Genomic DNA, 13303 nt, shown 5'->3' with positions numbered 1-13303 from the left:
AACTGTGTGCACCAGTGTCCTGCCAACTTGTTTGGCAGCTGGAAGCAGAGTTGGCATCATTGCAAATGAGTATCTAGCCAAACGGTTAACCCTACTCAGAACATATACGACCTACTGTACTCACATATAAAATACAGTTGTTTTAAGAATTCTGAAGTCAATGGGTACTGCAAGTAATGCATGATATTTTCACTGCATAGAAAAGGCTATTAGAGTGCAGGAAAAGGACATTGTTCATGTTAAAAAGCACTTTCTACTAAACCATGTACAAATGAAGATCAAAGACACTTAAATACATCACTTTATTGATTATTAACAAGTACGTGTTTTATAGATTTGACACAATGATACAATGTCCTGCGTTTGATAGCTCAAGTATCAATGGATGAAAGAAAGTTCAGATATCTGAACATAAATGCACTGAAAGCATCAAATCATAGCGACTGAGTCAGAGTCCCCAGCAGCTTCGCCAGCTGAGACGCTCAGCTCCAGCTTGTTTAGGCCCTGAGGATGCCTGCCAGACTGATGCATGAAGGGTTTTCTATCAGAAGAATCTTTTAAATGATTTGACAGTTTTTAATGACACTTGACGCCTTAGACGGCCTTCTTGCTCTGCAGCTGTTTGGGCAGCTTTCTGCGGTCCTTCATGGCGTTCCTCTTCCTCTTCTTGCTCAGGAAGTTGTCCAGTTTGCTGCTCTTCTTCAGCTCTTGGTATTTTTCAGCCAGCTGCAGCTTTTTCATGTCAGCTAGAAGCAAGAATAATTGAAAGAACAGTTATTAAAACTTCCACTACCTTCACAGATACTGTCACTGTTTATTTTTTACAGAAATTTAAAAAAAAAATCATATCAACGTTTCTTTTTTTCATGACCATCTTAAATCAGAATCAGAATACTTTAATAATCCATAAGGAAATAGTCTAAGTCACAGTTGGGACCACAGGTCAGTGTATTCCTAATGTCAGTCCCAAGTGTGAATAAATGGGAAGGACTGCATCAGGAACTGAAGATGTCATTTTGGAGCGCTGGGGCCAAATAGTGAATCAATAGATGTCACATTGAAAATAAGCATTCCGAGATCTATTGATGATCTTCTTACATTTCTTGAAGAAGAATGGTTTTCCACCCTCGCTGGCTCTCTCTCTCTGCTGTCTCTTGAACTGCAGCTCTCTCTCTCTCTGCTGCTCTTTGCTCTTCCTTGCTTGGTCTTGGTTTTCCTGCACAAAGTCAAAATTGACATTAAAAAGACCTCCGAATAGAACCATGCAAAGTAATTGTAATTGTTTCCATTAATGTTGCTGCTGCCGCACACACACACACACACACACACACACACACACACTATAACCTATACAAAGAACAAAAAACACACCCCTGAAAATCGCCAGTTACACAGACTGGAGTGAAAATCACTGAAAAAAGCAGCAAATGTTTAAAGAAAACCTTTGAAAGAGAGCCTGGAGAACTGAATATCAAACAGAATATTGATGCTGCACTGCCAATTTGATGTTTGATGACCTCATGCAATGCATTACTATAACATGTAAAGTCAAATTTATTTATATAGCACATTTGAAACAACAACTGTTGACCAAGGTGCTGTACATTTAAGACAAAAGAGATAAAACATAGGAAGACATGATACAAATTTAAGGAAGAAGAATAAAATGAGAAGATCTGTGGGCGATCGTGGCTCAAGAGTTGGGCGTTCGTCTTGTAATCGGAAGGTTTGAGCCCCGGCTCCGACAGTTTCGGTCGTTGTGTCCTTGGGCAAGACACTTCACCCGTTGCCTACTGGTGGTGGTCAGAGGTGGTGGCGCCAGTGTCCGGCAGCCTCGCCTCTGTCAGTCTGCCCCAGGGCGGCTGTGGCTACAATGTAGCTGCCATCACCAGTGTGTGAATGGGTGGATGATTGTGTATAGTCTAAAGCGCTTTGGGGTCCTTAGGACCAAGTAAAAGCGCTATACAAATGCAGACCATTTACCAAGATCTGGGTAAGAAATAAGACCAAAGTAATGCAAACTCACTCTGAGTTAAAAGGCAAGGAATAAAAGTGGGTTTTCAGATTTCAGGTTTTGAAAGTGTCCAATGTCGAGGAGGTCTTGAAATGAAGGGGACGTTTGTTCCACGATTTAGGAGCCGTCACAGCAAACAGAGGTCTCCTCTGTGCTTTAATCTTGACCTCAGGGCAGCTAGGAGCATTTGATCTGCACACAGTGATCTTGCAGGAGTATGAGGGTGCTAACCTCTGCAACATGCAAAAATGAATAAAATCTTAAAATCAATTCGAAAACTAACTGACAGCCAGTGTAAGGACGCCAGTGTGGGAGAAATGTGCTCTCGCTTGCGTGTGGCAGTTAGTAACCACGGTTACTGCTGCAGCGGTTTTGTTTTTATTTTTTTAAATTGCAAAGTACTTTTACACATACTGCTGAAAATGCTGTTTGCCAACTACAAGCAATAGATTGGTTGCTGGTGCAGCCCTTTAAGAGGTCTGTAGCAACAAGAGGTTGATGATGCACGCTCCTTATATTGCACCTGCTCCTCTGCATGGTACATATAACTTGTATACAACGTGTATATATCTGGCAGAAACTTATGTTACGATGTATATTCCCTGTGTGTCGTTAGCTCTATAAGGCTATTTTTTGGCTTCTCTTTTTTTCTTATTCTACACGCTGCTAACGGAGAGAAGCCAAACTGTGTGTCACTGCTCTTGTAACAGTGACAATAAAGATCTATTCTACTCTATTCTCTTCTATGATTTCATAAACCAACAAACTGAAATGGTTTTCAAGGAAGATGCTTAAATTGTAAAACTATTAATGCGTTTCTAGTTTTTCTTGATAAAAACGAACAAACTGAATAATTAAAAGTGAATGAAAGGCAGCAAAGACTCACCATCCTCTTCAGAAGGAACTGCAGTTTCTCCTTCTTCTGGCTGTTTTTCTTTATTCTCTTCAGCTTTTTCTGAACAATCTGCAAATAACGAAAATGGTGCCACTGTTACTCTTCTCACACCAACTGAAACAAACATGTTTTACAACTGTTATCATCTTAGATTTTTCAGCCTACAGTTAAAAATGTCTTTTTTGTTTCTCTTTACATTCAGCACATTGTCGTTCATTTTCTCACCTCCTTCTCTTTGTGTCGGATGTCATTAATGAACTTATATGTCTTCTCAAAGATCTCTGGTTTGTATTCTCCAGACAAGTCATCAAATCGAGGATCTCTCAGCGTCTGGAGGACAGAACAAGAAACAAATCTGTATATACCATCTGTAGGGCTGCCACAAACGATTATTTTTGCGATTAGTCGACTAATCAGATCATCATCCATTGGACGTAAAACGTACAGCTTATTGCACCAGCAGCATCTGCTCTTATATAACTATCATTAGCTTACAGCTTTAACCTCCTAGGACCTGCCGTCCACATATGTGGACATCACATTTTGGGTTATTTAGACCAAAATACTCAATTTTGCTCTACAAGGGCCTGATATCCACTTACGAGGACATTATACTGCCTCTGTTCTATCAAAATTTTAAATGAATATCCTCATTTGTGGCTCTAATTTTTCTTAGAAACAAAAATAAGGTAAAAAATAATCTGGTAATTCTTTGTTTTTACATTCATCAGGCCCCAATATGCCCAAATATCAAAGAGAAATTAAAAATGCATGTTCAGGAAGAGTTCGGGTCTTAGGAGGTTAAGTGTTTCAGGTCTGTGCTAACTAAAAATAAAGACAAGATGACAGTTTATTAAATTTTAATGAAATTTGCAGATTGTTTCGGTGAAGTTTAATAAACTCAGCCGTCTGCTCCTTGCTATCTAAAATATAACAGGACACCGGAGTAAATTCTCGAGCATCTCACACTTCTGATAATCAGCTGTCTGCTTGACGTTTATTCAGCTGTGTAAAAACTATAACTTTAATCTCAGCCAAACCGATTTACTCAGGAACAAATAAAATACTAAAAAAAGCCAAACAATAACATTTTTAAGTTATCTAAGTGACTTCTATATCATGTTTAACCTGAGTAGCAAAAGATGGCGGTGGGTTTGAAAACGATTTGCCGGGAGTCCGGTGTTCTCACGGCTCTAGTGAGCTTTGCCCCCGGCTAGCTAACGAGCTAGTGGGTAACAGACGTCTCCGAAAACGTCGGAGCGCTTTTGAAAATATGTGGTGTCTTGATAAACTGAGCAGATATTTGAGGTTTACACAGCTACATTCTCGTCTGAAAATATGTTAAACGTGTATTTTGTGACCCAGAAAGAATAATAAGAGTAATATTAAAACTAACTAGCTGCCGCCATTGTTGGAAACTGAGCTGGGCTGCGCTATGAATTCTGGGACAGAGCTTCTTCTTCTTCAGGGTTTAACGGCAGCTGGCATCCTTGTACATGCAGTGCTGCCATCTTCTGTTTCAGTCCGTTATTACACTCTTAAATCCTGCTACTTATTCCTGCGTCTTTTGTGATCTTACAAAGCTTCAAACGACGCGTCGACTATTAAATTAGTCGTCGACGATTTTGATAGTCGACGTAATCATGACTAGTCGACTAATCGTGGCAGCCCTAACCATCTGTATATACATGAGTGCTTGTGCATTGAACTCAACACTGGAGATTTTCTCCACTCACTGGTTTCTTGACGGGGATGACCTGTCGGAGGAATGGTGCTGGTTTCTTGGCTGAGAGTTCCACTGGCCTGAAATCACAAGCAGACCGTAAAGCCCTGCAGGATTCAGATGAGGAAAGTCTAACAGTTGTCTGAGCAGGCTGAGAACGTTCACCTGTTCTTGTTTAGTCGTTTCTTCTTGCTGGACTCGTGACTCCTGTTGCTGCCATAGGCGACCGTGTTGTAAACTTTGGTTCCCACCTGGTTCTGCAGTTTTACAATGTTCTCAAATGACATGTTGGACAGCTCTGGGAGGGTTGAAGAAGACAGAAGGGGAGACACTGCAATTAGTTATCACACGCAATTATACATTCAGCACTATATTGGGTTTGTGGGGGGAAAAACAAACAAAGGGGGAAAATCTTGAAAAAAAACCAAAAACTGTAGAGCAGCTGGAAGACAAAAATATGAAAACGCACAGAAACACAAATCAACAATCTGTGTTTGTGTGTCTGTCATGAAATGTACTTGAAAATGAGGGTGGGAACTAGGGCTGCACGATTAATCGTTAGAAAATCGTGATCTCAATTCATACTTATGTGTGATCTCATTTCCAAATGACAATAATTTAAAACAAAAAAAAAAGACGACGATTGTACCGCATTTTGATCCGGGACGTAATCTGCATGAAAACAAGCGCTCACTCTTCCTGCTCAACAAATGACAAGGGCGGAGCCTTATACCACGTGATACAGCAGCTGGCTGCTAAAATTGGCAGGGAAAAAACAACGGAGAGCACGTCAGGGATGACGAGAAAGTGACAGGAGAAACATCAATAACGGGAACCTTATACAGCGCTTCCCTATACCCGTCGAACTCCCGCAGGCACAAAGAAATTACGGAGGCTATCACTTATCACCTGACCAAAGATATGGCTCCATCAACACTGTGCAAAACGAGGGATTTAGGAAAATGATCAACACCCTAGACAAACGCTACACAGTGCCGTCCTGCAACTATTTTTCTATTGTTGCACTACCTGCTCTATACACGCAGTGTCGAGCAACGGTGGAGACAGAATTTCAAGCAGTACAACATTTTGCGGCAACGACAAAACGTGAGACATTTATTGTTTTTGTTTATTTATTGTTTTTATGTTCAGTCTCAACTGTTACGAAGTTGATGTGCAGTTAATAAGTGCAATAAATATTTATACTGGAAAAGAAAATCATGAGAGAATCGTGATCTCAATTCTAAGCAAAAAAATCGTGATTCTCATTTTATGCAAAATCGTGCAGCCCTAGTGGGAACCCTATGCTGGTCAAAATCCTATTTGTCAGGGCAGTTAAATGAGGAGCACCACAACAGGTGGTGGCCAGTGAGAACACAAGACGAAAAGCACTGTGTTTGCTAGGTAATTCGCCTGCACTGAAAGCATGCTCAGATTGTAGGTGGCTAAAAAAACAAACAAAATAACAACAACAAATGGATGTTAAAAAAGTCACAATGGTTTACACTAGGGCTGTTCGATATAACGATATATATCGGATAACAATATAAAAACGTCTATGTTTCATTTTACGCTATCGTTTGTTTCGTGGTGTCGCAAAATAAACTGTTTACAGCAATATTTTTTCATCGTTTTGATGTCACTGTAGTGGCTATATTCATTTAAATTAAGTTCTCTCTTTCTCTTATATATAATATAACCACACTACGGACGGACAAGCGCCTGTTTTTATGCGTTGTCGTTAGCAACAATGACGGTAACACCATTGCGTGTCCGCTTGTTTATGTTCCACATGAACCTTTCACAATAAAGCTCAAGATCCTGTTGAGACTTTTCAAAATAAACCGAATCACGTGAAAGAGCAGATTATTTACGGATGAGAAGTAAAAAAGAGCCGCCAGGTCGAGATTCACAGAATTTACAGAAAATGTTACATTTTTGTGATTTATATCGTTACCGGGACGATGGAATTCTTATATCGGGATATGAGACTTTGGTCATATCGCACAGCCCTAGTTTACACTTCCTAACTGAACAGAATAATATCCTCTATACAAACAACATACATACAAACAGTTTTGTGGCCAATCGCACAAACAGGGCTTACGTCAGCACTTAAAGGTAACGTGGTTGTAATTCTAGCTGCACCACCCAAACTTAACTAGCTGTCCTGCTACGACATTTATACCCACTTTAAAAATGGCAGATGTAACCTGCAGGTCACGCTTCACCAGTTTGACATCGTTCATATTCTTGAGCTGCAGACACACTCACCCTTTCTGATGTCTTCTTTTGTTTGGACTTCATTGCTGCCACCAGCATCTTCTGGGTCATCATCACTGTTACCATCCTCTTCATCTCCCTCTTGTTCTTCATCATTATCAGATTCCATCTCATCGCTGCTATCTGATCGTTCCTCATCTTCATCAGTCTTTTCCTCTCCTATTTTGTAGCACTGATCTTCCTCCTCAGTCCCTTTTCTCTCAGTAATCAGTGCAAAGTTCCTCTCCACATCAGACGACTCCCCGTCGCTGCTGCTTTCTAACCCTTTCTTCTTTGAGCTCGGCAGCTGTTTCTGCTTCTTCATCATCTTTGTTTATGAGGTTGTAGTAGACGCAGAGACTGGAAATAAAACAAATATGAACAATTTTACGTGGTGCTGAGTTTGTCGTAATTATTCAACCCTACAAAGAAAAAAGCGTTCTTAGGCTACGTTCACACTGCAGGCGAAAGCGCATCAAATCCGACTTTTTTGACCCTATGCGACCCATATCCGATCTTGGTGTGACAGTGTGAACGGCACAAATCCGATATTTTCAAATCCGATCTGGGTCACTTTCGTATGTGGTACTGAATCCGATACATATCTGATGTTTTAGAAAGCGACTGCTGTTTGAATGGTCAGGTCGCATTAAATCCGTCTTTTACATCACCGACACAAGACAGACGCCAATTATCAGTGCCGGAGAAGACATCGCGAACACTTCCTGGCCATCCAGTGAAACTGCTGGGAAGACAACGTTGGAGAAACGTGAACATTTTATTTGTTCTGTATAATCTGCAGATTCTGACAGAAATCTGCAACTATCCTTGAAGCACCGCTCCTCTAAAACAGCAATAAGGATCATTATTAGGCCAAATGTAAATAACAAAATAACTTTACAACTTAAAGCAAAAATTGGGAAATGTAAAGTCCGAAACAAGTCTTTATATTAAGGGCCATCAGTCAAACAATACTGTTCGGTCTGGGTCTAAACAGAGCGCGTTGTGTGTGACGTCTTCTTTTGCGCATGCGGGCCGCTTTGAACGTTCACACTAGAGCGTGTTTGCTGTCACATTTTATCTGTAGTGTGAACAAGCAGACGGAAAAATTGGATTCTATCAAAAAATCAGAATTGAGCATTAAGACCTGCAGTGTGAACGTAGCCTAAGAGTTCCAATCTTTCTAATGACGCTTTCCGCCAAGCGCACTGAGCAGGCAGGTACTAGTGTCTGCCAAAAACTGATTTCCAGTATTTGCCAAAAACTGATTGCTCGTATTTAAACTGCTATAAGTAACTTGTTGGGCTATAATATGTGAAACATATGTCAAATGCATCCCTCATGGATGACATAAAGTCATCTTGAGCCACAAACAACATTCGTGTAACAAGGTAGAAGCCTCAATCAGTTTTTGGCCGTGACTTTTATATAACCTTTAATTATGCAGTTTAAAAAAAACCTCATTAACATACAAATGTGTGTAAGAGTAAGTTGGCCAGTAGGACAGCAGAAATGGCAGCAAATATTACAATAGTTCTGTAAAAATATTTTAAGTGGGGATAAAGGATTGGTTATAATGTAAGTACAATAACACAGAGTTGTAAAGATACATGAAACAACAGATATTTTTTTAATTCTATATATAACCCCCTTATAAACGCTGTTTACCGACATACGTAAGGATATTACACAAAAAAAAAAAATACACGGAAACATTGAAAATCGCTTTTTGGCACAACACCGGTCTGTGCGCCATCTTGCATCAGATGTGTTACACATCTAATAAATACGCTTCTCCTGTCTCCATTGGCACAAGTGGATTTTCTTTTTATTAAAACCTGACCTGACATCAACGTGGGCGCTCCTGAAATGTCTCTTAAATTTTTCCAGTTCTTTGGGGTTTTTGTACTTTCAAGATGCATAACTTTAAAAGCGCAGATTGACGGAAATAACCACACACCATATAGCAACTAGCAACTCGGTGCTAGCTAATGATCGATGCCGCTGGATGAAAATGTGATCTTGAAAACTAACGAATATTAATATCAGTACTTTCTATTAATCCTAGCAAATCTTTCCGAAGACTAAAATGTAAGTTTTCACTGGTTCATAAGGACTACGGTTACCTAACAGAGCAAATAACTGCATGGGGAATCGCATACATAATGTATCTTGTGAACTGTATTCGCATTAGCTTGTCTAACACATGAATGAGGACTTTACGGCAGATTTATTCGGCTTTGATGAGAGCTGAACTCTGATTCGGGTTATATGGAGCAACAATAATAATTCTCAGGACAGTCATCGGTATTTTACCCACGGAAATGGCGTCATCTCGTGTTCAGTGTTTACTTTCAGGAGGCTTGTTAGGTGTAACATTCACAAGCAGGATTAACAGTTAGTACATGGGGAAACAAACGAAAACGTCACCAATCAAGCTTATTAAGTCTGCTCTTTCCTGTATGTCGTATAAAATAAACGTCAACACACCTGGATATAGAGCCGCTGTTAAGTCGTCTTTTCCTAAGTTCCAAACACACGTGTGTCGCTATAGCGTACCCCCATCACTCCAGGAAGCTAAACAAAACACTTCCTGTTTCAAATTAAAAGTTTCACTGAGAATTTTTGTTACGAAAAACACCAACCTTCAGTGTTTGATATAATTACTGCCCAGGACACCAATTGTGTTAAAGGAAAATAAGAGCTAAATTTAACCCGTGTTAAGCTCATGATAATTGTAACTCATGATAAAATAAATGTTTCTGGCACATGCTCAACTCATGCTCCAAATTCGGCCACTCTTGGCTCCAAAATAAAATGGAAAACAAACAAACAAAGAAAAAATAATCATAAAACTAGGACATTTAATATTCATTACTGCCTGAAGAAAATAAGAATAACCCAGGTTAAACTCAGGGTTCTTGCCAGGCTAACAGAGAGTCACATGTCTACTGAGCCAAGCCTTCCTTTAACCTTACCTACTAATGAATTAGCAAGTTTCTTTAAAAAATAAATGAAATTGTATTAACAAATTAAATTTTCACCATTAGAGGAAAAACATTTCCAACCACCCCACAGATCATTATGTACAGCTGATATTCGTTTAGATTCTCTCTCCAATCTTTCTGTGTTAACTTCAATAATAACTTCCACCAAACCATCAATGTGTCTGGTTCTGCTGGAGGCTTCTTCCATTTAAAAGGGAGTTATCCTTTTCACTGTCACCAAGAGGAGCTCAGAGGAGGTCATTTGATTGTTGGAGTTTTTCCTCTATTATTGTAGTCTTTACCTCACAGTATAAAGCACCTTGTGGTGACTGTTGTTGCAATTTCGTGATATATAAATAAAACTGAATCGATTCAGAATTCACTGTACACAAACAGCATTAATGAAGGTTACAAATGTGGCCTCAGACAGTAGACTTACCTCTGTACTGCTAGACAGTGTAGTGTTTGACACTGTTGACCACACTTTTTATTACAGTTGTTAGAACATGTCATAGATATTAAAGGTACTGTGGCACAGTGGTTTAAGTCATATCTGTCTAATGGACTCCAATTTTCTCATGTGTGAGGTAACTTAAAGCAGACAGAGTTAATTAGAGCGTTGTATGTATGTATTTGTCCATCACCTCAGGTTCCAGTTCATTCATGAAAGATTAAAACAAAATCCCCTGATTAGCCTGTTTCTCTGTAACACAGAGAGACAGAGAACCTTTCACACTCACTCATGGACAATTTAGATTCCCAGTTAACCTAATCCAGTGCAGAGAGAGCCCACGTAAGGAATATGCAAACTCCACACTGGCCAGATGATGGATTCGGACCACGAACCTTGAACCAAGACACTGAACGATTCAATTTGTATTCATCTTTTCAATTCTCATTTCTTCCTGTATTTTTCTGTATTATTATTATTGTGCTTGATTTGTAGGCTAATATTGTATGCTGTTATTCTTTTCTGCCATTTCTTTTTTCTATTTAGTAGTGTGCTGTCTAGTGTAGTGTGAGTTTTTCCACCCACCCTCCAAAAATAAAAAAAAATCAAATCCAACATTAGCACAACTCATTAGCATAGACCTCTCTGCTGAATCACTCTTGTTATTAACCTCTGTCTCTCTTCCACAGCATGTCTTTATCCTGTCTTCCTTCTCTCACCCCAACCGGTCGCAGCAGATGGCCCCGCCCCTCCCTGAGCCTGGTTCTGCTGGAGGTTTCTTCCTGTTAAAAGGGAGTTTTTCCTTCCCACTGTCGCCAAAGTGCTTACTCATAGGGGGTCATATGATTGTTGTTGTTTTTTTCTCTGTATGTATTATTGTGGGGTCTACCTTCCGATATAAAGTGCCTTGAGGTGACTGTTGTTGTGACTTGGTGCTATATAAAAAAATGAATTGAACTGAACAACTCTCCATCTTTTTTAACACTTCTGCACTTAAATGTCCCATATAATTTAACAATTACAACAAGTCAACTCAAACTCATTCAGCTTTCAAACAACATTTTCTTGGAAATGTATTCTCTAGTATTATTATGTGTAAATTTCTTTTCTCAGAGCAAAGTGAATATTTATCACTGATGCTCTATTATTTATTTATTTATTTTCTTTTGCTAGAATTTTAATTTTTTCATAACTCTGTGTATTACTTAGTATCACGGTGGTTTAAATCTCTGATCCCCAGAAATCGAAAATGTACATGTTAAAAACATACTCTGGAGAAAGAGTCGCTTTAATTCTGAAAAGATTTGACCGGAAGTGCTGTTCCTGTGTAATGATCGAGTAAGTCCAAAACCAAGCCTCGTTAGTGAGATGCTGGGAGCTGAGTAGGATTAGGAGCGCAGCAGGAGAGCAGCAGCTCGGCTCTCCGCGCTTTGTTTTCTGCTCAGATCATCAAGAGCTGCAGTCTGGTGTGGAAACGCTGCGTGTAGTTCTTCTCTCTGAAAGCGACCTGCCTTTTTTCTCCAGAGGACATCCCACCGTACCCATTGCAACAGGTCGAGCAGGAGGTGAAATCTAAAACAATATATATAGATGTGATGTGACAGTAAAGCGCAGAGAGAGAGGCGGGCAGCAGAGGAGGTTGACGGTGTAAGCTTTGATGGTTTCAGCTGCAGTGGATGCGACAGAGCGGGGAACTGCCAACATGATGCCGGTGAGTGGAAAATCACATTCTGCCTTAATGACCCATTCATGCACAACTGTCACCACCATCTGAGGGGAAACTCCGAGTTCAACTTTCTACCACACATCCTTACATAGCTGCATCACGAATTTAATTTATAGGACCACGCACTGAGATCTTCGTGGAATCCCTTTAAAGCATTTTTTAAATAAGAATGTGTCTCGAAATAACACGTCATGTTTTATAAATTAAACTTTTTTGTCGCACTAATCTTTTTCGTTGTACTTGGCTTCCTCTGACTTTGTAATGTAATGATAAATACTACATATAACACAATTAATATTTAATCACATATTTTTTTATGTTTGAAAATAAAGATATTAGGTGTAGTTTTAATTTGTGTTAATGTGCAAACGTTCAGCTTTAAATCATGGCTATGATTGTTCTTAGCGGTTTGCTTTGTGTTGATATTGTGTCTTTGCGTTGGGTGCAGTTTGCACAGTGCTGTCATGCCTGTCATGCAATGAAAATTAAAGTAACTTTAACATTCACACTCCTTAGAAATTGTAAAGTGTTCTCACATTTTCTCCTTGATCAACACAAACTGAAATCAACTCGATCAGTAACATTACTATGACTGTTAAATGTATTACAGTACTCTGTTACAGTATATCATTTTAACCCCATTCCTCACACTGTATCTAGCAGATATCTGCTGAATACAATGTGAGGAAGCTTAAACAGAGAAACAGGATCAGTTAGACAACAGATGCCAGTGTGGTGGAATCAGACAGAATAGGGATTACGTGTTCCTCTCATCACGGACCAACTGCAGGTGACACAGAGGATTTGAAGTTGTCTGGTGTCTGTCTGCAGTGACTCAAACACAGCAGACTTCTCTGTTGCACCAACCAGTGTCACAACCAGATGTGAGCAGGCCAGCTGTGGATCTACTAATAATAGATTAACACCATTGTTTTCATGTGGAATGATGGTAATCTTCTGGTTTATGAGAATAAAAAAAGACCTGTTTGTGCATGCTACATCCTCAGTCTTACTTCTGCTGAACAGTTTGACATTTCAGGCTGTGGTGTTCTGGTACTTGTCACGTGTCAGACGTCCCACTCTTCACTGGTGTCCCGTGTCTGGGAACCACCAAAGTGTCATTATTTCACTGAAATTCAGATAACTGACACGTTGACTGGTTGGATTTAAGTGTGTTTCAGCTACAGTTATCTGCATTAATGATTGGGGGGGTGGGGGGGTTTGCACACTAATGGATGGCAGACA

At 39.7% G+C, this 13303-nt stretch overlaps 1 protein-coding gene across 1 annotated transcript; it reads right to left on the bottom strand.

The window, feature by feature from the left end:
* Window positions 1–283: 283 nt before the first annotated feature.
* LOC148102367 (ribosomal RNA processing protein 36 homolog) lies at window positions 284–9471 on the bottom strand. The gene is made up of 8 exons (XM_087842432.1): window positions 9385–9471; window positions 6907–7254; window positions 4798–4930; window positions 4646–4712; window positions 3135–3239; window positions 2901–2978; window positions 1099–1216; window positions 284–746 (listed from the first exon to the last, which is right to left on the bottom strand). The coding sequence occupies exons 2-8, from the start codon at window positions 7220–7222 to the stop codon at window positions 595–597; spliced, it is 969 nt and encodes a 322-aa protein (XP_087698558.1). The 5' UTR covers window positions 7223–7254; window positions 9385–9471; the 3' UTR covers window positions 284–594.
* Window positions 9472–13303: the final 3832 nt, after the last annotated feature.

Source organism: Neolamprologus brichardi, chromosome 6 (assembly GCF_056152115.1).
Source record: "Neolamprologus brichardi isolate AB-2024 chromosome 6, ASM5615211v1, whole genome shotgun sequence".
Classification (NCBI taxonomy): Eukaryota; Metazoa; Chordata; class Actinopteri; order Cichliformes; family Cichlidae; genus Neolamprologus; species Neolamprologus brichardi.
The sequence above is the reverse complement of the archived record's forward strand: the minus strand, read 5'-3'. Positions and strand labels throughout refer to the sequence as shown.